General features: G+C 41.3%; 3 protein-coding genes across 5 annotated transcripts; 2 read left to right on the top strand and 1 right to left on the bottom strand.

Annotated features, from left to right (window-relative positions):
* Positions 1–4,222: 4,222 nt before the first annotated feature.
* Positions 4,223–7,463, top strand: gpr101 (G protein-coupled receptor 101). The gene has a single exon (XM_044040448.1). It carries the CDS (start codon positions 4,615–4,617, stop codon positions 5,977–5,979), a length of 1,365 nt encoding a protein of 454 aa, XP_043896383.1. The 5' UTR covers positions 4,223–4,614; the 3' UTR covers positions 5,980–7,463.
* A 950-nt stretch (positions 7,464–8,413) lies between these two features.
* On the bottom strand, positions 8,414–17,036 carry LOC122778485 (transmembrane 9 superfamily member 2). Of its 2 annotated transcripts, XM_044040446.1 has the most exons (18): positions 16,741–17,036; positions 16,268–16,335; positions 16,083–16,176; positions 14,982–15,109; positions 14,723–14,852; positions 14,213–14,340; positions 13,962–14,076; positions 13,783–13,862; positions 13,582–13,687; positions 13,124–13,174; positions 12,710–12,842; positions 12,132–12,251; positions 11,954–12,011; positions 11,661–11,820; positions 11,414–11,565; positions 10,862–10,973; positions 10,382–10,553; positions 8,414–9,354 (listed from the first exon to the last, which is right to left on the bottom strand). In XM_044040446.1, exons 1-18 carry the CDS (start codon positions 16,876–16,878, stop codon positions 9,287–9,289), a joined length of 2,013 nt encoding a protein of 670 aa, XP_043896381.1. In that variant the 5' UTR covers positions 16,879–17,036; the 3' UTR covers positions 8,414–9,286. The 2 variants fall into 2 exon arrangements, with proteins under 2 accessions (XP_043896381.1, XP_043896382.1); XM_044040447.1 differs by lacking the exon at positions 13,124–13,174 and having other exon boundaries at positions 16,741–17,035.
* A 978-nt stretch (positions 17,037–18,014) lies between these two features.
* Positions 18,015–23,043, top strand: rbmx (RNA binding motif protein X-linked). Of its 2 annotated transcripts, none has more exons than XM_044039776.1 (10): positions 18,015–18,308; positions 18,421–18,549; positions 19,069–19,175; positions 19,261–19,426; positions 19,534–19,677; positions 19,853–19,967; positions 20,046–20,174; positions 20,251–20,342; positions 22,629–22,721; positions 22,901–23,043. In XM_044039776.1, the coding sequence occupies exons 2-9, from the start codon at positions 18,441–18,443 to the stop codon at positions 22,631–22,633; spliced, it is 867 nt and encodes a 288-aa protein (XP_043895711.1). In that variant the 5' UTR covers positions 18,015–18,308; positions 18,421–18,440; the 3' UTR covers positions 22,634–22,721; positions 22,901–23,043. The 2 variants fall into 2 exon arrangements, with proteins under 2 accessions (XP_043895711.1, XP_043895710.1); XM_044039775.1 differs by having other exon boundaries at positions 18,017–18,308; positions 21,115–22,721.
* The last annotated feature ends 369 nt before the right edge of the window (positions 23,044–23,412 follow it).

The raw sequence follows: 23,412 nt of genomic DNA, 5'->3' as shown, positions 1-23,412 counted from the left end.
AGTATCAGCAGTATCAATAGCAGGGGTGTTCAAAGGGAAACTAGTGGCCCAGGACAAAAAAAGGACCCGGCAATTGGACTGAAGGACACAAATGAAGCTGCATTCATCTACTCTTTTGTCATTTTAAATCACATCAACTGTTCACACAATATCTTGGCATTTCAGAGCCTCTAAAAGAGAAAGGTTTGAAAACTCTGAGGCGGCATTAGCATCAGTCTGCACAGAAACAGAGACGGTTGAAAAGTACGACATAGTTGACTCCATTTTTATTTAGTTTATTGTCAGTCTCATAAACCAAATCCTTGCCCTCACTTACGTTTCACCACCGTTGTTTTCTCAGTGGTGGTATTTCCTGGAACTAATCAAACAAAAGCAGATCAGAAAATCAACTTCCTGTTTACCATGACATGTTCTCGTAAAGAGGCCAGAGGTGTGGAGCTGAAGTAGACTGCTCCGATGTGACAGTGTCAAACGAAAATATGTGGGTGTGGCCCGACACTGGGCTAACTGAAGAGGTTTCCAACAAATATGTATTTGCAGTCTGACAAAATTGCTTTTGCCACACACTAATGAAATCAACCCTTCTCACCGCGCCCCTCCACTCCAGCTGCTTTTCATACCCTGTTGCAATGTCCTTGACTGATAATATATTGTTTTTATGGCTTATATAGTACTGACAAAAAGAGAAACAGATATATATATATATATACATATATATATATATATATATATATATATGTATATATATATATATTAAACTAAAGTGTGACCATTTATAAATCCAAAAGATGCTGAAAAACCAATACGTGCCTTTATATCAAGCAGACTATTTTAATGTACTTTTTTAAAATTATTTATAGTTTATTTCGAACATGTAAAAACAAAACAGACCAAAGAAAACAAATGCAGATGGGCAATCCACCGCATTGGTACAGAAAATCAACTTACCAAAGGAGTGGGAGGAAGTATAAACCTATTTATTCCCACCCCCATTTTCCACAACTCAACATCATTTACATATTTTTATTTTTTAGCTTACCAATCCATTCATTCCTTTCTTTATATGCTATACCCATCTTCTCTATATATTATACCTTATAATCTGTGATTATGGTCTTCCTTCTTCATCTTCCTCTTTGAACTTCATGAAAATCCCTTCTTTATACCTCTTTTTGAACTGAATCAGGCTTGTCTTGCCTCAACACTACACTCACTAAACTAAACTTTTCAATAGCACAGTTTTCAAATCTAATTTCCCCCTCAACAATCTCTGTTACTTCATAACTGCTGACAGACTTCAGCTCATCCAAAACCAGAACCAGGAAGAGAGAGCACATGAGTCCAGTGTTAGCTGCTCTACTCTGGCTCCCTGTAACATTTAGAGTTGACTTTAAGCTTCTCCATCTTGTATACTAAGCACTTCATGGGCTGGGACCAAGCTACATTGCTACACTCCCTTGTTAGCTATGTACCGCAACAAACACTGCGACTCTAGCTCCTTTTTATTCCACCCTGTTTTGTGTTTTATTTGCATTTTTATTTTTTTTTAAACAGGGTTTTAACCCTTTTGACTCTATAGCTGTTTCCTATTTTATTCCACCATGTGTTGTATTGTACTGTTTTATTTGCATCTGTTGTTTTAAAAGTTAAAACAGGGATTTTCCTTTTCATTCCACCCTGTGTTGAGTTTCACTGTTGCATTTGCTTTTTTAAATTGTACTTTCCTTCCATTGTGAAGCACTTTGAGCTGCAATCTCCCAGTATGAAAGACGCTATACAAATAAAGTGTGCTATTATTAGGAGTCTTACATAAACATGAAAAGACATTGAAAGACCACACCTTCACAGGCTCACAGTCCGTTTCACAGCAGCAGGAAGAGGAAAAGCACCAGGTGTTCATTCATTACCACATGAATGATATTGGTAACACCTGTGCTTGTCCTGCTAAGTCCTGTCCAGACATCTGTGGTGGAAAAGGGGCCTAAAAGTGAAGGAGGGACAGAGAGAAAGACAAAATCAAGTTCACCTGCAGGTGTCGTCAGACGTCCATACTGCTGTATTAGTAGCAGGTCTGTGGTCTATGGTTTCCCATTCAGCATAACAGGGAGAGATCTCCCCGCCCCTCTGTGGTCACCATCTCATTTGCAATCTAAAGCAGCACAGGGTGAGTCACATCAAAGGGCTTTTTGAAACCTTCCACAGAGCAAAGGCTTAAAATAAAACGGCTAATTACGAGCACTGATTAGTAGGCCAGTGAAAGCCGTGCAGACTAATTGGATTGTGTAATGCACGGCTGCTTTTGTTTTCTGTGCAATAACTGAGGCAAAAAACATTATAAACACTGAAAAATACTTTTTTATGTTCCCAGGATTGGTCCTGTGTATAAAAATGTGCGTTAACAGCTTTCCAGAACCACTCGGAGGTTAATACATTTCAGCTCAGCAGTGGTTTTTCAATCTATCCAGTCTCTGGTTTCAGCCTCCTCCATCCTCTCAGAGGCAGAATAATGAAGCCACAAAGAGATATAATAATTGAACATGTGCATGCTCTTTCCTTTTTTCCCGTCTCATTTACATCCTGAATTAAGCAATTTATTTAATTGCTTTGTGCCAAGTGCATCATAAAACATCCTCTGTGTACTCGTGTGGCAAATCTGGTAAAGAGCTGCTGTCAAATACAAGAGTTTTAGGTAAACTCAGGACTATGACAGCATTCTCAGATCAGCAAAGAACAATTTTGAGGTAGAACTGTGGACTATTCAGGTCACTAGAAACGTCAGTTCATGCTATAAAAAAAAAATTATTTAACCTTTATTTAATCCCATTGAGATTAAGGCGTCCTGGCCATGAGAGGCAGCAGCACATACAAAACACTCGACACAGTTACAAAGTGACACGGTTAAAACACAAGAAAACTGATTACATTTACAAGCAGATTATGGAAAATTTGGAAAGATTTGTTTACAGTCTTTCTGCAGAATGGACTAAAGCACGTTTACCCAGTTTAGTACGGCCGTATGGAACTGAGAGCAACAAATGATCTAGTGAAAGAAAAGAGTGAGGATCAGCACTTCTCTGTGCAATTAAGGTACAAATGTAGTGAGGCAGTAGTCCAACTATTGCCATTTTATGAAAGGTGACTATAGGGCAGTTCATCCCACCCGAGAGCATAACTCGCAATGGTGTGTCGACACTTTACAACTCGCAATGGACCTCAGGGAAACAAGTTAAATGGTGTCAGTGTCACTATTTGAAGACATTCAGAGGAAGAAGGCAATTCTATAAACGGTGTGTCCTGAGTCTGGATTTAAAGGTGTGAAGGGAGTCAATGTTGTGGATGTCATGTGGGAGAGAGTTCCAGAGGTGGGGGTCAGAAAGGTAGAGAGGATCTTATAGTGGTTTTGGTATGTAACAGGGAGCCAGTGAAGTTGTTGGCGGGGGTTCTTCTTGCTGAGGGCACCAAAATGCCAAAAGGGCCGTCCCTGGGTCGTATATTCTGATTCTCCCAATAACCTGAATGTTATGCATTGGTGCACATTTGAAATTCCACAAGATCACTCCATATTTGATCAAATACTGATGTTTTACAAAATGGAGGGTTAAGATTCCCCAGCCTGACCATTTGCAGAATTATTGAATCCCTGTGGGCCACACACTATCTAGCGGCGCCCCTGTCCACATGTATTAAACGTGCGAAACAGACGCGCACACTCACAACAAAGGGGGGGAGATCGGATGGAGGAGGGGGGACAAGATGAGCGAGATGAAGGAGACATCAGTGCAGGTGTCATTGTTCTCCCCCCCCAACCGACAGCTCGGAGACAGGACCAGACCGTAAGTAGCCTATAAGACTGTGGAGAAGGACTGAAAGCTGATTAAAATAATAAACGTCTCATCTGCGCCGAAAAAAACGGATCAGCTCAACGGGTAGATGATGTGTTCGTCTGGAGGAGAGACTCCCCGCTGGGCGAAGACACGGATCGTCACTCCGTACGTGTGAGCCGAGCCGTGAACAGCTCAGTGCCATTGACTGGAGCTGAGGCTGCAATGGGGAGCAGAGCGGCGAGAAACGAGCGCGTCTTCGCGCGAATCATCACATCAGCGATCAACTGCGCATATTAACGCGTTATTCCCACATCGGTAATCTCCGTCTGGACATTGATGCTCGGCGCTGAGCGGCGTGCACGCTGGTATTTATTGTCGCCAGACAGATTCCCTTTTTTTTTCACCCTGCAGATGTGGACTGGTGCTGATGCTGCGAGGAGGATGAGGATGAGGAGGAGGAGGAGAGGGCCTGCTCGGCGGGTGAAACGTTCAGGGGATTAAACGCCGGTCACGATGAGCATCAGTATTAATGATCCTCGGGCGTCACAGTAATGTGCTGATGACTCCACTGTGCTGTGTTTCTTGAATGAAGGTGGGGTGCAAATGAAAATACAGCGAGGAGCATCAGATACATCAGCTCATTTGTGTGGCAGCCTGAAAACAAAACCAACCCCGAGCTGCTTCGCTCTCCTGCCATTGTGCTGCTGCTGCTGCTGCTGCTGCTGCTGCTGATGATGATGATGATGGTGGGATTTACCTGACTCTACTGTATGCACATCTGCTGGATGTGATGGACACATGCACTGGTGCAGGACAAACAATGCAAAGCTCTCGTGCACCAGGTATGGGCACAAATGTTACAGATGTTCCCGGGGAGCCAGGTTTCACAGAGCCAGTGTGGTTGTCCACAGCCAGCTGTGTGGTCAAGATAGTGCTCATATCCGTCATTGTGTGTGTGTCTTTGTTTGGGAACGTGGTGGTCCTGCTGGTGTTCCAGAGGAAGCCTCAGCTACTGCACGTGGCCAACCGTTTTGTCCTCAACCTCCTCTTGGCAGACCTCCTGCAGACCATACTCGTCATGCCCTTTGCCATGGCGGCCGCCGTCCCAGGCGTGTGGCCCCTGGACGTGCGACTGTGCCAGGCCCTGGTGGTGCTCATGCACATTTTCGCCTTTGCTGGGGTCAACACCATCATGGTCGTCTCTGTGGATCGCTACCTGGCCATCATCCACCCTCTTTCCTATCCCACCCGCATGACCCCTCACCTGGGCACCAACCTGATCATCTGCACATGGGTGCTCAGCTTCCTGCAGAGCACGCCTCCTCTTTACGGCTGGGGGACCATTGACTTTGACCGGCACCACAACATGTGCTCCGTGGTGTGGTCTTCCAGCCTGTCCTACTCCGCTGTGGTGTCCACCTTTTCGTTCTGGCTACCTGTGCTCATTATGCTCGGATGTTATTGGATGGTGTTCAGAGCAGCTCGGCGGCAGAACGCACTTGTGCACCCAATACAGACACAGTCCTACTCCCAGCCCTCCCCACAGGACGTCCAGGGAACTGGGAGTCCACAGCGGCAGCCCCAGGCTCAGACAGCAAGGTCACCCGATGGGCCTTACCCGGCCAGGGGTTACCCCGTTCGAGTCAGGCACCGACGCTTCCACTATCACTGCAAGGCAGCTCGTGTGGTGTTTGTCATTATGGCCTCTTATATCCTCAGCATGGGGCCTTACAGCATACTGAATACAATCTCTATGAGCTCCAGAGCAGCCATACCCCCCTGGTTGTCCTCCCTTGCCCTTGTGCTCTTCTTCTTACAGTGCTGCCTACACCCATACATTTATGGTTACATGCACCGGAGTGTGAGGAAGGAATTCCTGGCTCTGCTCTGTGGACTGTTCTGCAAACAGGGCCGTGCCAGCCAGAGCTCGGCCGTGGAGAGCTGCTTCACCACTACAGGTGAGGGCCGCTCGGGTGCCCACCCTCACCTGCCCAGTCTGGCTGCTCGAGTCCTCCCTCTGCGGACTTGGGAAGAATGCACAACATCGTCCTCCCCCACTTTTGAGAGGAAGTCAAGGGACAGCCGTAAAGACACCACCTCGACCAGCATCAGCTCAGAGAGGGAGCTCACAGTCCACAGCAAACAAAGCACATGAACTCAGTGGGTTATATTCGGCGAATATGACTTTTTTTTACGACAGGGTTATTGCTAATATTGGTATTCATCACCAACATCATCTATCACTACGACTTAATTTGCCTGGTTAACTTAAGGTCAGACATGAATTTGTAAAAGTACCTGAGCATTCACTGTTGTATTATACAATGTAATAGAAACAGCGTAAAGAAATCTTAGAAGAGTATTTATTTTCCCTAGATCAAATCTTGAAAAATACATAGCTAAAACAAACGTTTTCTGTTTTGGGTCTACAAACTGTTACTTGTACTATCTGCTGCTACATAAAAGGTGGCATTTTAATTGAATGAAACCCAGAAGTGGCATTTATTTGGTTTTAGATCATTGTAATTGAGTTTTTAGTTAGAATTAGTCGTCTTTGATAAAGGTATCAATCTGCATAAACGGCACAAGTATCTCTTTTGAAATGTTACGTGTGTGTATGTGTGTTTTATCATTTGTGATCCTGCCAGTCAGAGGATGTACCGTCTTTGTGTTAGTGAATGTCAGCGTCACATGCAATTTACAAACTCAGGATAATTGCTTTTAGGGGGGATAGAAAAGAAATATTTGTAGTGCTTTATTCTGTTCTTGAGCAAGTGAACTTATGTACGTATGTTTATGTCCTTGTCACATTGCCGTTTTGTCGAGTAGATGAATTGATTGTGCCTGTTGGGGTTGGTGACTTCTTTCTCCCACACAAATACGTTTATCTTGGCCTCCTTGTTGTCCACCTGTCACTGTGTCAACGGAATCCACATCTTGTTAATGTTGTTTTTTTTGTCAAAAAACATACAGTGTGCAGAGAGTACGGTAAAAGAAAACAACCAACATCAAGGATTGAAATCACAGGATTCCCCCCCCCAAAAAAACTCTATTAAACCTTGTACATTTGTAAAGATATCACACGGAAACAGTATTTTAGTGGACAAAGCTACCACGGAGAGGATTAGCACTCATGTGAGTACTTATGTTGTGTAACTACCATGACTCATCACATCGAACAGCAATTCAGTGAGTTGATTTTGGATAGATGATGGGTTGCTGAAGGATGTCGTACAGTCGCATGACATTATGTGCATTAGTTCACATTTTGTAACTATTAGATAAAGAGAAATATATGTGCATTAGTTCACATTTTGTAACTATTAGATAAAGAGAAATATATGTATTTTATTATTGATATTATTATTATTATTATTATTACAATACTGTGATTGTTTTGGGGGAAACAAGTTCAGCCTGGACCGGTCCATACCACAGTATTTTAACTGACAATCAAGCTTCAGTAAGTTTGATCGTGTTTCCCTGTACAGGACTATGAGGTACAGAGCAACGTAGATACGAGACATTTGTGTTTTAAGTGCTTTAAATCGACATATTTTTGTGATTTATATTGTGCATTTGTATTACTTATCGTTTAGATACAGCGTTCCGTTGTTGAATAAAAGTGAACTATATGTATTATGTGTCACGGCATTATATTCAATGCAATAGATAGATTGTGGTTTCCTCCATGTCCCCATAAACAAATACCAGAGTTTAGAGACTGGCAGGAACTTAAAGGAAAGCAAACAAAAAAACTACCATGTCTGTGCAGACATGTCTTTGAGGTTAACATCAGGCAAATAGTCAGAAACCCAAAGACCTAAAAAGACTCCAAGTACAGTAGTATATATATATAAAATACGGTTGTTTCTCAGATTACGTTCTCAGATTTAACTATAAGTTAAAATAACTTTAATAGGTGTCAACGTTAACGCCTGTTGTAATGCGAGTGAAAAACCAACCACATATAAATTAAAAGACTATTACGTTACATGCTTGCAGTACGTGGATAACAGTAACTAATCAAAGCTTGCATGCTCTTGACACTGTATCATGGAGCTCTGAGGTTCATTACTGGTTTTAAAGCGCTTACTCATGACTGTACACTGTATAATCGGGTTGGACGGTCGTCCTTATCAACACATAGATTCAGACACCTGCATTTTCTCATTTACAAGGCGATCTTAGGTTTACTTCCTTCTTCCTACCTTTTGTCCTACATTAACCGAAATAATACTGGGACTTAAAGTCTTCAGTCTCGGGATTTTGCTATTGTCGTCTGTCCCAGAGGTCAAAACTGAACTGGGGAAGAAAGCGTTTGCTGCTCCCTCTGCCTGGAACAGGTTACAGAAAAGCTTTGAAACTAAAGAAGTTGGTCTCATTGAACACTTTTAAGGGGAAATTGGATGACCTGGAGGCAGAAACATCTGGCTGCAGATGTTTTGCCTGAGGATTGTTATTATTGCAGCTGAGTTTTTTTATTATTCAGCCAAGTTGGCCAAAAATCACACTCCATGATTTTGAATTGAGAATATGATTGTGTGAATTCTATTTACCCCCCACCCCAAAAATGAACATGACTTCTCTTTGAATTAAGGGCATTTATTTGAATAAATGTTATCACCCTGGGTGATGACTCCACACTGCTTGAAGCCAAAGGCAGCAGTGTATGTAGTTACTTACAAACTGCTTATTAAACCCAAACTGGGTTCATCTCAGTGGTGCATACACACTTAATGAGTGACTTGATGAACTGCGTTACGATTAACTCGTTGAGTCTCATGTCAACGAGACAAAATCCCCATTGTGCAGCAAAACTGCAACTTCTATGATACAGATGTGTGAAAATGTGTAGCCATTAAGTACAAGATAATAGACATATATCATAGCAATGACAGTGTTTTATATGATTTCTCACCTACAATACAAGCTAATATTTCCAGATTTATAACGCCACCATTACCTTTGACAAGAAAGGAAGGTCTCATCCAAGTACCACTTTCTCACTCGCTCCCTCTGTACAGTATATGTACACAATTTATTTATCTTTACAATATAAGTAATAAATGGAAAAAACGAAAAATCTAGACATTAAGACATAATATAAAATAAAATAATCAAAAATACAAAGGGTTGTTTTTTTTTTCTTACTTTCTTCAGAAATATTTGTTAAACCCACCCAAACAAACTGCCCACTATGAACTAGATCAATGGAACCCACACAGATTTTCAAGGTGCCACTTAAAATATTACTGGTCAACAGTGAAGACAAAATTATATATATTTTAATTAAAAAAGAAAACGATAGCAAAAGAGGTTTAAAGCACAAAAGTGAATGGGCCCTGGTCTTAATATTAGTGATGCCTTCAGGTCCATTCAAACTGCTTCATCTCACAAAACAGCACTGCAGACAGAGGTCAGTGCTGCACCAGCAACGAGTCTGTCTCTCCCCAAGTCCTCTAATCCACCTTGACCACACTGTAGATCTTGTTTACAAACCAGAAGCAGGCAAAGAAGCCAATTGTTCCTGGAGGAGGAGACAAATAAATTAAGTTAGAAGGAATTATTTGCTAAAAAGTTAACACAAAATATAAATAACATGGGACAGAAATCGAGCAAAGGCATGAGTTGCCTTGAGGAATCGTTTCGGGACAAAATGCTCTTACAGTACAAAAGTGATGATGGTCCTGAAAAAAAAATGCAGCACTAAAACATTCCAAGTGTGAAACTGTATAACCGGTTTACCTTCATATCTACATCCACTCAAGAAACAACTTTGGACAGGATTGAAAAGACACTACTATACTTTCCCTCCAGTCTCACACGAGCGTGTGTGTGTGTGTGTGAGAGAGTGTGTGTGAGTGAGTGAGAGGGAGGGAGGGAGGGAGAGCTGGACAGGACCAGATCAAAGCGTGCCGTTACCATGTCAACAAAGGTCATTCTCTGTCATCTAACATAGAGACCAAAGCAGAATCGATGTTTTGTTTGTACTTGCTTTGCAATGACATGATATTTACAATCTTATTCATGCTACAAAGCTTAAAAAGTACAACAACAAACAACAACAGCAATAGATGGTAAAATGGTCCCTAATAAATCTCCAAAGGTAGATCTGACCAAGGAGGACTTTTAATATTCTTATCTCATGTCCCAAAGTCTCTCTGACTTTCGTTTAACTTCAAAGAGACTTAAGAATGACATTTCAAATAGGATTCTTGCGAATAAATGCTCTTAGCAATTAGTTGACATAGTGCTTTTGTTTCGTCACTGCAGATACAAGGCCAACGCTTGTATTTTATTTTTTTAACAAACAAATGATCAAACACGTGTGAATTCCTTCATAAGAAGTGGATTGAATCCTAATCCTAATTTAAAACATCATCATAGCTAAACAAATCACACCCACACACGGAAAACACACACACAGCCACCCACCCCCTGCCTACCTGTGACATACAGTAAGCTATTTGAGAGCACACACATTTTCAATCAAAAAACAAATATAGACCAAGATGTCACTGCGCTATGACAAGACAAACAGGATATCCTCTCACCTGTGAAGAGGAAGAAGATAAGGACCATAATCATTGTGTATCCAAAGTAAAGGAAGGTGCTGGCCGCTCCAATTATTTGCAGCTTCGAGAAGAAGTAATGCACGGCATAGATGAACAGATAGACCGCAGTGAAGCCACTGGTCAGGAAGGAACGCCACCACCAGTGATAATCCTGGACACATGGAAAAACACAGAGTTCAATATTAAGCCTGGACCAGATGAGAAAGACTATACGCTACGCTATGCTATGCTATAATATCATCACATTGACTTTTATTCTGCTTTATAAAAAGTCTATATCATGGGACAAGAAATATCACTATGACCAAGTTAATGTATCAATCTGGGTTTAATAAAGTAGGATTATAGCTTACAGAGCGTGCTATACAGTGAATTGATTGCTTCGATTCATTGAATGCATTTCTAAAAAACTGTTAAAAGTTAAATGAAGTAAGTTAAATCGCGGGAATACTCTCCTACCTCAGCACATAGATGGAAGTAGCAGAGGAGAATTGTGGCCTCGGAGCAGGTGATGAGTAGAATGATGAAAACCAAGAACAGGAAGCCAAACATGTAGTACATCTGATGAGACCTAAAACACAGACACGGACAGCGCAGGTCAGCAACCCATTGTGCGGATTCAGAACAGGCTGCGCTTCGACTGCTGGGCGGCAATCACTGCGTCAGCTACACAAAAACTGACACCGTAGTGAACAAAGACAGGAGTTGCCTGAGAGAAGCATCACACATTAGTGATTATTGTGATTCTCTGTTGATCTCTCAACGAGTGCAGCGTTGCTATTTCCACCTTATGAGCCGTACCGCTGTGCTTGGAACCCCAACAGAGGGGTGTGGAAAAAAATTGGTACAGGAAGACCGGTTATTCTGGTACTCTTCTCACTGTTCTGACAATGGATATCTAAATACTGCGTGCTGAAACAAACGGAACCAAATTGTACTACGTGGAAACGAAGCATAACCGGGACAGGACGTCAACACAGCGATGTACAACCCACATTCCTTTCTTCTCACCAAATGCTGTTCAGGATGAAGAAAAGCTGAATGAAGATGCAGCCAAAGGGCAGGATACCACCCATTACAATCCCGGGGATGGGTTTGGTAAAGAAAGACTGCTCAGGAATCTGACGTGGGATCTGATTTGTTCGCACTGGTTGTTCAATTGCCTGCACAATAATAAAAAAAAAAAAATAGATTTATTAGTTTCACTTCAAGCACGTAAACAGTCATTTTAGGCAAGACTGGCAGTGGCCCAACTCACAGGCTTCTTGAATCCAAAGTAGGCACCAATGAAGGTGAGGGGCACAGAGATTCCAAACCACAGGGCCAAAATTGCCACCAGGGTGCCAAAGGGGATGGCTGCTGAGGAACCCTCCACCCAGAGGATGAGGTTCATCAGGAAGAAGTCTGCAAACACAATGCTAGGGACGAGAAAGGTAGAGAGAAAACGCAGACGTGTTAGAGAAATTCGAGCATTGTGCAGGGATCATGTGTGGGTGTAGGAGTGTGATGTTTCACTCCTGACCTCAAACAACAATAGCTATGTGAACATACCCTGGGCACAGGAGCGCTGTCAGCAGCACATTTGTTTTCCATTTTTCACCCCCAAAAGCTGAGAATAAAAACAGATTGGTGAGAACATGATAACGCCACATTTACTTCACTGCCATCTGTGTCACCCGTTGAGACAGAAATGAATTTTGTGATGGATTTTTTTTTTTTTTCCTCTTACTTTTGTAAAGGCGTGCAGACACATAGCCGGCAGGTGTTCCCAGCAGCACCCAGAGAACCACGGCACAAGTCATGAGAGCCCCTCTGTTGGCAGGTGACAGGAAACCCAGACAGGCCAGGACTACCAGAGCAAAGAAATGCAGAAAATACTTGAATCTAAGAAGCTTAAACAATCAGAAATGTTGTTTTAATCATGAAAAAAGCTTCAAACCGATTATTAAAATACTTATATAAAAATTCTGGGACATTTTATTGACTAAACAACTCATCGATGAATTGAGAAAATGGTGAAAAATGGTGTCAGCTGCAGTCCTAGTTTCACATTCCCTGTTTTCATGTTTAATATGCAGAACAGAATGACATACAATGTCAGTACTTTGGTAGACAATAGCAAAGCAGGCCCTTGCTGAAATACAGAATGTAATAATTGCCTCTAATTATATGCTGCTCAGCTTTTTTGTGTAGCTGAGCGGCATAACATCAATTAATTACAGCAGCTCATAAAAACAGCTCTCTAGATCAGTGTGTGCAATTACTACATTAATTATATATTGCAATCCGATATTAAATAGTCCTTACACAGAGTGATAAAGGTCATGATGAGGATCTGGGTGCCCTGTCCCAGGAACACCGACAACAACATGCCCTTCCTTGGGGGACGGAAAACATCCCCATGCACCTGCTTCCACCCCGACTCCTCCTGCGCATCCTCCTAAAAGAAGGCAGTCAGTAAAACAGGAAGCGTAACAGTCTGGGAAGTAGTTATCATGACCATATATTAAAAGTTAAAAGGTTAACCAACCACCAAGCAGTGAATAATACCTAACTCTCCGACACCTGGTGTGAGTACTAACACCATTCAGAAAAACTATGTTTCCACACACCGCAATTTAAGTCTTGATTTAATGTGGCATTAAGTTGCAATCACACACCAAAACACTTGATTACGTGACCACAAAAGAGTTGTGTTCAAAACATTTTTGATAAGCTTACATAGTGTAGAGAGGATTTTTCCTTGGTCTGTGGGAGCTTTATCAAGTCTGCCTGTGAAATGTAACAACATGTGTATAATTCTAGGAACTGAGCACCTGGTGTGCAAGGTGGCATTTCACAATTCAAAGTTTAAGCAATAGTAATAAAAATGACCAGTGTACAAGTTACTCGTCAGTAAAACTATTTTTTTGAGTTTGCACTGAATTAAAATATTATTATCCACTTTCGGATTAAAACATTGAGCAGGGTTTTAATTTAAAGAACCAAGCACAAGCACTACTTTGTTTGCACTGTGATAACATGGTACTGTGGTGTCAAGCAGTAGACAAATAAGACAAAAGACTGATAAAAGCCAACATGCAACCTTACGAGTACAACCTGTTTGGCATTCCAAACAAATCCGCCTTCACAACATGTGAATCTGTTATGCAAATGCTTCACATGCGCATTAGCTTTACCTGGTCCACCTGGTTGTATCTAGCAATATCCTTGTGGAGGGTTCTCAACATGATCATGGCAACCATGCCCGACAGGAAGAGGACGATGACCAGAGAGTTCATGATGCTGCAAAACACACAAGATCAGCTTACAAGCACCAAGGACTGCCGAGGTTATTGGAGAGGATACTATAGTATACTATGTAAAAAATATCCTCATACCTAAACCACTGGATGTTGGTGTGAGGCATGGAGACCAGGATGTAGTCCCACCTAGAGGCCCACTTGATATCATTGTTTTGCTGTTGCATTAAGTAAATGTCTTAGTAAAAAAATCACAGCACAACATGCTTTTAAACAGATGTGTGACATATAGTCATAAGTAACAAGTAAAAACTTACTTCAAAAGTGACAGAGTAGGTGTAAATTACTGAGATATCATCATTGAACTCCACGGGGATCTCCATCGGGGTGGTTCCTTCACAGTTTGGGTTTTTTTCATCAGCCTGTTTGATACTATTGCACACAAAATCGTTCAGGTCAGATTATTAAGGATTCTACGATTAGATTTGTATAATTAACCGTCATGCAGTCGCAGCAAGTAATGACAGACATAGTTCAAAACCTAACCCATCTATCACACAACACTTACCTCCTTGGCTCCAGACTGGCAGCAACCAGCCGAGCCCCTGTCCATCCTTCTGATTCTCCACTGTGGTAGATGATCTTAATGTCCACATGGTTGAAAACGTAAAACGTGTTCTTCTTGTTGAAATCAGCCTAAAAAAACAAAATCTCAACATCAATTACCCAGAATCCTACGAGTAACATTCCCAACCAAACGTGTTCCTGATTGCCCTGTATAGTGAAATTGTCCGATTTAAACAATTTATAAAATGACATCTGACTTCATCTTTATACTGCTTGCATCACTGTATTGTTTTGTAAATGTATGTGCATTTTGATGACATCAAATGTACATTTTAATTCAAGACTTTGCTCAAATCACTGCAGAGATAAATCATGTAAAAGTGAATTAGCTAAATAAAATCTTCCTCAGACATCTCACATATTTGAGTATCACAGGTAACAAAAATGGGGACTACTTTAGAGGTAGGTGACCACTGCAGGGAAAACACAACATTTTCAGATCGTAACTCACATTGATGACACAAGCATCTTTGGGTCTACCATCTGCTGTAACAAGGCAGCCAATAGGAAAGCCTGGGTTGCAGTACTTCTGACCATCTTCCACATCATAGCACCATGTCACTGGCATGTTGTCAATGATCCTGAAGAAAATAATTTGTAAACAACAGCTTCCAATTAGAAAAAGACAAGCAAAACACCCATACTACTCCATAGTGTGACTCAATGACACATTGTGAGCTATAGTACAGTCCTGTGCATCATCTACTTACCAGTGGTGTTGGTAGTTTAACTGCATTCCCATCTTGAGAAAATCAAGTTTGGTTATATCCTCCTGGGAACCTTTCTTGTAGTTTTTGGTGCACACTGTCCTGCATTTAACATCTTCTTTAAAATTGAACTGGGGATAAAGGGATAGATGAGAGCTATTACATCAAGAGAGTACATCATATACTGTCAACCAATGATAGCTACACAATTTTGAGCCGTCCAAGACAACAGTAAATCACCATGATCCTTTTAAACAGTATTCCAGTAATCATACAATGCCCCGTTGGCATTAAAATAATAGCTTGACACATCTTGTATGACCACATGTGATCAGATTACGCTTCACTCGTGCTATATTCAAATACAAACTGACTTCATGTTCGTTTGAAAAATCATAAGGATGTTTTAGATTTCAACCATTAGAAAAATTAACTTACATGTAGATCAATGATTCTATCACAGCACTCTACCTTATGGTACCCAAGGTGAGAAATGTAGAAAATACTTTGAATTCACTATAAAACTGCACCCAGTCAAAGGACGTCAGCTGAAGAGGCAGTTTCTAATGCATCCCGAGGATAGATGGCATTCATGCATTTTGAGGGTGGCCACATGCATCCCCAAACCACAGCCAGATATGCATTTTGAGATCAGAAGCAAGGAAGCATTGAGGAAGCAATCGATGCATTCCCGTATCTGTACCATGTTCAGAGATGTTCAGATCTGAATACCCAGGTGTGCTGCTACTACCTACTGCTGTCATATGTTCTTTTCTACAGTGCATGATTCAATGGGTGTCATCTTTAGGGGTGAGCTGATCAAAATCACTGGATTGGATATCAGATGAAAATGTGCAGTGCGATACAATCCAAAAATCCTATATATCGAATGCTTCACATTGATAGCACAAATGTGTTGTTTTTCACAGTTTTAAAAAGGTCTAAAAGGACTGTATTGGACTGATATCACGAAAAAGAGGCATTGCACCATGCTTCATCATCATAAAACTTGATGTCATAGCCAAGTGAATTCATTTGTAATAATCTCATATTTTCTAATATCACAGACAGTGGGCATAAAATTAACTTGGAATGGTAACACACCTTGTATGGCGATGACTCAATGCGTTCACCAAACAGCACCTGTCCAAGGTTCTCAGAAGGCCTCATTTCCTTGGCATCTTTGCAAAAGTCAAACCTGTAAAAATTCACAGTATGACGAACAGAACAATGAGAAGCATATATGCAAACAATACACGAATGACATGAAGCACAGTTTAAATACTTACACGTCATACTCGTAAGGCAGCACCGACTCTACAGAGTCCAAGCGATTGACAAACAGCTGAATCAATGACTGTAACGAAGCAAAAAAAACTAATGAAAAACATAATTCCGGCTGCATATAACAAGCACTGTCGATGAATTAGTGCAGTCCAAACCCAGGAAGTTAAGGACATTCCTGTAATTGATATTTTTTAATGTGGTGACAGTTACTTGCAAAGCTGGTGACAACCTGATAAATTATAAAACAAGACTAATGTCCCCTTGCAAGACAGCCTTTGTTGATACATTTAAGTAAATACATCGATGCATCAGAATGTAGTGCGTGTTCCTGGTAGCCGGGGCCTGCAGAGAGCACTCGTTTGTAAGAAACATTCAGGAAGAAAAATGATAAATGAATAGGCAACTACGGGCCATTAAATAAGAAGAAAAAACGCTGTGTGAGATAATTATATTAAATTTGATGAAGTCGACATACCTGACAATCTTCACCCGCTTTGCCGTCGTCACAGAAACTCACAGGGGCTAAACCCGGAAGATAAAACGCCGAGCACGGAGAGAAATACGAGACCAGCGAATAAATTAGAACAAAACCGAACTGTATCCGCCTCTTCATTTTAACACTGAGGCGGGTTTTCTCCGACGGCGTGGTTAATATTGTAAAAGGAGAGGGACACTTCTCAAGCCGAGACGCTCGCTTTATCGGCAGTGTTAGCTTGGACTGTCCACTCGCGACGCGAAGGCAGAGCTAACCTGCCAGTTTTGATGACGTCCTGCTCTGCCTCCGTCACAAGATTACTACCGGAAGTCAAAATATTTTGCTTTAATCTTCCATATTTGTATATTTTAAACGTGTGCTCTTAATACTGATATATCCACGGTCTATATCAGTGTAAAAAGTAGCAAAAGAAAAGTTTAGAACCCATCGAATTTTCAATACGTATATAGGCAAATTTTTAATTTGAAATTTTAAACACCGGATATTGCACTTTATTCTGACACTGTCATTGAAAATGACAACCAAACAAACAAGAAAAACAGGTATGGGCACAGTTGTAGTTGTATGAAGTAGGGGTGGAGCTGTGAAAACTACATCCATGTGTTTGTTAAGTCCTGGGCTGATCAGACGTAAATAGGTCATCTTTTTTCTCTTGGTAAATGTTCCTGGACTGCCCCCCCTGTTCCTACAGTTCCTGTAATGGACATACACCCATTGTTCCTGAGAAAATCCCTGATGTCAGTTGATCTTCATAATAAAAATGAAAATACAGTATGTTGATATAATACTAGCACCCCTAATCAGAAAGACATACAAAGGTGTGCCAGTGTGCCATGTGTACACGTGCAGTTCCTGGTGAACTGTTCAATCCATACAAGATTTCCTCTTCTCAGTACACACTCACATCTGACCTTTCTGGTCCACGCATCCCTACAGTTTTTCCAGAGGTGTCTCCCTTCATGCACACACCGATTGTAAAGCCCACTGACACCTGACAAATCCTGATTTGTGAAAATTTTGGCAACTTTTTATTTAAGATAGATTTTAGGGGCAAGGGAATAGTACAGAAGTAATAACATACCAGGTGATTGAATCAACACATTCATTTTAATTGTTAACATTTTATCTATATTGTAAATACCTTAGTCATGATGGTCACTTGATTTGTTACAATTTACCAAGAGCAAATTGTAAAAATCTTCATTCTTAGTTTGGGACTGTAGGTGGCAGTGTTAAGCCGCGGGGCTTTGAGGCCGCCGCAAAAGGAACAAAAGAAGAAGTTACGCGGGTGTCGTTCACATCATATAGTTCACAGATACAGCTTTGTGGGGAGAAAGCTGCCGCCTACTCCTATTCTTAATTTAAATATCGCGGTAGTTTCGTTGTTTATGATTCAAAAGTAGCTGGCGGCGGTTGGTGTTCCCTGTCCTTTCGCCAGTACCAGGGATATTTTTTAGCTGGTGTTAGCAACGGAGCTAAGTGTTACTGCTGGCACGTTCATCGCCATTTTGCGAATTCGTCAGCGTACGACTTTGACCAAGAGCAAGGTACTTTCAGAAATATCTATGTACAGATGACACCGACCACGACGGACGATTTACTGTAATGCCGAAAAAACACCCGATTGTTAATATGACCATTTTATGTGTGTTTTCGCAGCTGGTGGTAAATTCTGCAGCATGGCAGAGGCAGATCGACCAGGGAAGCTCTTCATCGGTGGTCTGAACACTGAGACCACTGAGAAGGCCTTGGAGCAGTACTTCAGCAAATATGGCAGGATAGTCGAAGGTATGAATTGAGCCACTGTTGGCTATTTTATTCTCAGCGCAGTCAAACCGTTTAATGTTAAATATGCATGCCGTTCCAGTTGTTTTGTATGTTGCTCACATTTTCCCTGTCCGCGCTGTAAATTGTAGTAAATGTGATGGCCCTAGCTTGGCTGCAAATGTAGTCACCCAACATCTGCTTGGTGGTCAATTTAATACATTTACACCCATTTATTTCCTATCCAGTTGCATCAGCATGCACTATTCTCAGATGGCTTAAATGGAAAGGACCTTGGTTGTTATATAATGCACGGTATTTCTTTCTGTAGGAAATGAGGAGAGAAAAGTGAAATAATATAAAGCCATTAACAGTAGTGAGAAAATGGAAATGCTAATGATATCGTACTTTTTATACGTATGTATGTATGTATGTATGTACGTACACAACACAACTGGTTGTAGGGTAAATTGTTACCACTGTACCTATAATATAAACAAGTTTGGACATCATGCTCTTTTTTTTTTTACCCACAAATTTCAGTTATTTTAATGAAAGACCGTGAAACAAACAAATCCAGGGGATTTGCATTTGTCACTTTTGAAAGTCCGGCTGATGCAAAGGATGCCGCACGTGAGATGAATGGAAAGGTAAGTCTGTACTTGGTCAGTCATAATCTTTTAAGAAATCTGTAATGAATCAGTTGTGAATGAAATTGTCTTCATTTTTCCACAGTCACTTGATGGCAAGGCTATCAAAGTGGAGCAAGCTACAAAGCCCCAGTTTGAGAGTGGAGGCAGGCGAGGACCCCCACCCATGTACTCACGCAGTCGTGGTCCGCCCAGGGGCTCCCGTGGATCAAGGGGAGGTCCTGGTGGTATGAGGGGCCCACCATCCAGAGGTAAATTTTTGGCAAAAATTTAATTTGTGCATGAAAATTATAGAATGTGTTATTTTGAAATACTAAATGTTTTAAGTTTGTTAATATTTTAAATTCTTTTTTTTAAGACTACTATGATAATTCAGGAAATGGAGAATCATTCTTTAAAGGGATGTCATCCCGAGGCCCCCCTCCAATGAAAAGAGGACCCCCAGTACGCAATGGAGGACCCCCAGCAAAGAGGTCTGCCCCATCTGGTCCTATGAGCAGGGGTAAGCATGAGGACATTGGTTTGTACTATGCTTAATGTATCCAAAGTTTTAGAATTGTGCTGCTGTGTTACCCTTGTGATTACCCTTGAGGTGTAGATATTTCAAGTATTTGTGTGTGTGTGTGTGACTCGGGTGAATTTGGTCATCAAGGAGCGGGTTTGTCATTGCTCTCTAGCACCTATGTCAAGGGACAGAGATCCTTATGGTCCACCACCTCGCAGAGACTCCATGATGTCCAGGAGAGATGATTATCCATCACCACGAGATGATCATTACAACTCTAAAGACAGGTAAGACTTTTTCATTTGAGCGTACTTTTACTTCAGCTCTGTTGACAGTGCTGCAGTTAATTGTGACTTGTTTTACAGCTACTCCAACCGGGATTACAATTCCAGAGATTCAAGGGATTATGGACCTCCGCCCAGAGATTACTCATACAGAGAATATTCTAATTCCAATTCCCGAGATGATTATGGCTCAATGTCAAGAGGATACAGGTGAGTGTATCAGTGATTGGAAAGGTTTAAAAGATAATATCACACATGGTTAATAACACTTGTCCTTACATTATAGTGATCGTGATAATTATGGGGGAGGCCGTGAACCAAGAAGCTATATTGATCGCCCTAGTGGTGGCTCCTACCGTGATTCATATGATGGTTATGGTAAGATATGTATGACTCTGAATGTAAAAACAAAACTCCGTGGCACAAGGAAAAGCTACACAAATAACGCACCAGGTCATAGTATCGACTACCACAGTCGCCATTCAGAAGAAGCTACAGTTTCTCCCCTCCCCAGAGGAAACAACTTTACAGAAACCCTCTTTAAACGTCTCCGTTCCATTTTCTGCGTCTCTGACGTGAAATCCCTGTTGCGCATTTTCCAGCTACTAGAAAATTAGGACCATTGGCATTTTAAATGAAAAGCAATTACATCCCAAAGCGTTGGCATATGACCGTTGCATCTGCGTTCATAAAAAGAATCGTTTTTTTTTGCAATATGCAGAAGTAACATGTAATATTTGAAACAAAAAGGAACTCCAAAAAGTCCTTGGAAACATCTGTTGACCACCCAGTATGTGTTGCCTAGCGCACCACTCCCTCAAGGAGTAACCGTCTCAAAACCCTCAAGACAACTGTGAAAACTTCGTCCTTAACCTGCAGTTCTAACTCTTGGAGCTCTAAAAGGAAAAAGGCTTCTCAAATCAATGGCATGCTGAGATGGGTAACACTGACCATTTATTTCCTGTGCTTGGATATATTACTGCAGATATCAACTATAAATATCCATGTTACATTTAAGCTTGAATCCATGGTGCGACATTTAAATATGTCGTTCATGAAATTTTTCTATTGGCAAAAGAATAAGCACCTTGCAGTGCGAGAAAATGTATAAATTAAACGTTGCCAATTACCTGACCCATTGACCCTGCAGGTAACTCTCGCAGCGCCCCACCTTCACGGGGCCCCCCACCATCCTATGGTGGGAGCAGTGGAAGCAGTCGTTATGATGACTATGGCAGCAGTTCCCGGGATGGCTATGGCAGTCGTGACAGTTACCCCAGCAGTCGGAGTGACCCATACCCACCTAGCCGTGGTGAGCGAATGGGCAGGCAGGATAGGGGCCCAGCTCCCCCTGTTGAGAGAGGCTACCCTCCTCGTGATTCATACAGCAGCTCAAGTCGTGGAGGGCCACGAGGTGGCCGTGGGGGCAATCGAGCTGATAGAGGAATGGCTCGCAGCAGATACTGAACTGACCATGGAAATTGAACTAAAGCAAATGATAGTCTCCGTGTACAGTAAACATGCATTGGAAGAAATCTGACAAGACAAACTAGCCATGTCTAAATCTGTGGAATATGAACCGTAGCTTTGAACTGTATCTTGACTTTTCCAGTTTTTTATGTGTAAACCTTTTTTTTTTAAGTATTTTCTTGCTCATGTAACAGTACAGTTACCAAGTGAGTGTTTTGTACATTCAGTGCTGTTGGTATCTGCAATGCCCTATAAGCCTGGCTACTCTAATAAAGCTTTTAGTTGTACTTTGAACACCGCTCATCCATTTTCAAAACAAGATCAGAGGCGTTAACATGAATCTCAGTAGCGCCATGATATCCATGAAGTGTCCTGAAGTTTAGGTGAGTCTCTGCTCATACTATACAAATAGACAAGTAACTTGAGTTAATTCTTCAAACTGGACGCTGCTGTTTTCAAGGGTTAGGCAACTGTTACTCTAGAAATGTTCCAATGTAGTCTCCTTGGAAATGGACCCATCTCCCTATGAGCCATTTGATGGCATGCAACGACAAAACCAAAGGCAACAACAACCAAATGCAACTCGACCGATAGTCAAGAGCTGGTAAGCAAAGCAAACCTCTTTGTTTCTCATCTGTAAGTGAGTTTCTCATTGTCCTGTATTGCTATCTCCACTCAAAGGGGTGAAATCCAAGACAACTTTTGCCACAAGGGACAAAAGACAAATGGAGGTCAACCAAATGAGGCTTTTTCATTGTAGTCAGTTTTCAGCAGCTAAGTTGTCAAGTGAAGGAGCATTTCAAGACATTTCGTCCGTTTCCAACAATGAAACCTTTGACACCAACTGAGCCCTCAAAACAACACCTTTTTGCCTTTCCACTCAACAATCAAATGATTGGCCACAGCACTTTTTGTTATCGTGTAGAAATGTCTAGTTACTTTTTTTTTTTTGGTTGAAAAGGCATTTTTAAATTAACAGTGATTTACTCAGAATCAGAACCTTTTCCACAAGCATGCCAATTCAAACAATGGAGACCTCTGGGAGAATGCCATCGTCACAACTGCCAAACTGGAAACAAACACTAACAAAACAAAATTCTAAGTCGGACCAAGGACTAAAAAAAATTGCTTTCACATTTTATGAATACATGATTAAGACAAGGGCAACATGTTAATATTGTATTCTCATTGCAGGATGAACATCCCTTGAAGGCACTTGCCCTTGAAACTTAACCTGAACTGTGTCTTCAAGTTATTGAACTGACCAAGCCCAGTGCACTCATGCAGGTGAGTCTAAATATTTACTGTATTCATTTCTTGAAAACCTGAATGTTTGGAAAAATGTAGAGTAATAACTGTTTAATTACTCCTGAAGAAGTTAAAATGTCATTGGGGTGTAATTGTTTTTTATTACTCTTCATTGCTATTACATTAAACCATGTGAAATCACTTGTCATTGTATACAGCATTTCAGATAATGGCGCGGACAGGCATCTGTTGAAGTTGCTGGTTTCTTCAAGCGGAGCGTGTTGAAAGTGGGAAGAACACAGGCTGAGGATTTGATCAAATTCACAGTTGATGGTGTTTTCAATAAAGACTTTGAAAAGAGTGTTCCCCCGTGTTGTCAGTCATTAAAGGAAAAGGAAGTAGCGAATGTATTTCAAATGTCATAAGGTATGTGAGACTCTTGGTTGATGTTTTGTAGTCTTTGATTTCCAAACTTTTTTAAGAGCATAAATCTACTCTAAATTGGGGGATGAAGGGGTTTGGTTTAATGTTGAAATGATTAGATGGTGGGGATCCAGATATGGGATTTATTTTTAGCAATTGCAATATTGAGTGGGGGAGTATATTGACACTAAGGGAAATGAGAGGCTGTGGTGAAGGTATGTGCTCTCAGTGCTTTAGTTTAATGTTGATGTGCTTTTAGTGAATTTGATCTATTGAGGCAATTTCCTGCTGTACGTCATTGTTAAGT

Source organism: Solea senegalensis, linkage group LG12 (genome assembly GCF_019176455.1).
Source record: "Solea senegalensis isolate Sse05_10M linkage group LG12, IFAPA_SoseM_1, whole genome shotgun sequence".
Taxonomy (NCBI): Eukaryota; Metazoa; Chordata; class Actinopteri; order Pleuronectiformes; family Soleidae; genus Solea; species Solea senegalensis.
This window is presented reverse-complemented; position numbering and strand designations above follow the sequence as displayed.